A 917-nucleotide genomic window follows, 5' to 3' on the forward strand; every position below is an offset into this window, starting at 1 on the left:
ATATATATATATATATATATATATACATACATACACACACATGCACATATGTACACATTCACATACAAACATACCTTGACTTCCAGTTATCTTCCTTGTTGCTCATGTATGAAACTTTCTCCCTTCCCATTTATTTCTGGTTATTCAATCCCAGCCATTTCAACATAACCTGGCACAGAACAAGACAAATTTCTCCATTACATCTATTTTTTCCTTTTCTTCCTCTGGTTAGAACACAGACGGCCATGGAATATCTCATGCAAAAACTCTGTTAGGTTTTACCAATGTAACGAATAGCTATTTTTTCCCCATTTATTTCATAAGGTTTCAAAGGACCATTTTGTGAAATCAACATCGATGACTGTAAACCAAATCCTTGCCTACATAATGGAACCTGTACGGATCTGATTGATGACTTCTATTGCTACTGTCCAAGCTGGTTGACTGGAAAAATTTGTGGTAAGTCTCTCTGAATAATTCCATGCAGTAGAAGAACTGGGATTGTTATTTAATGGCTTATAATAGGAAATTTGTTAAAGAGCTCAGCATCTGGATATAATCGGTGGGATGCTTTAAGAGATTATGAGTTGGATTTCACATAATTAGAAACTGCAAAATAAAAATAGGAACATCATGTTGAACTGACACTTTTTTATGATTGTAGAACAGTGGCTGTGTGGTAAGTAGCTTGCTTACCAACCACATGGTTCCGGGTTCAGTCCCACTGCATGGCACCTTGGGCAAGTGACTTCTGCTATAGCCTCGGGCCGACCAAAGCCTTGTGAGTAGATTTGGTAGACAGAAACTGAAAGAAGCCCGTCGTATATATGTATATATATATATGTGTGTGTGTGTGTGTGTGTGTGTATATGTTTGTGTGACTGTGTTTGCCCCCCCACCCCCCAACATCGCTTGAC

At 38.2% G+C, this 917-nt stretch overlaps 1 protein-coding gene across 1 annotated transcript in view; it reads left to right on the top strand.

Moving 5' to 3' along the window:
- Positions 1-917, top strand: part of LOC106878227 (neurogenic locus notch homolog protein 2) — a 61,347-nt gene that overhangs the window by 54,198 nt on the left and 6,232 nt on the right. The window contains exon 19 of the mRNA XM_052971673.1: positions 325-459. Within this exon, the coding sequence (XP_052827633.1) occupies positions 325-459 (135 nt within the window). The remainder of the gene's footprint in view (positions 1-324; positions 460-917) is intronic.

Source organism: Octopus bimaculoides, chromosome 11, assembly GCF_001194135.2.
Source record: "Octopus bimaculoides isolate UCB-OBI-ISO-001 chromosome 11, ASM119413v2, whole genome shotgun sequence".
NCBI lineage: Eukaryota > Metazoa > Mollusca > Cephalopoda > Octopoda > Octopodidae > Octopus > Octopus bimaculoides.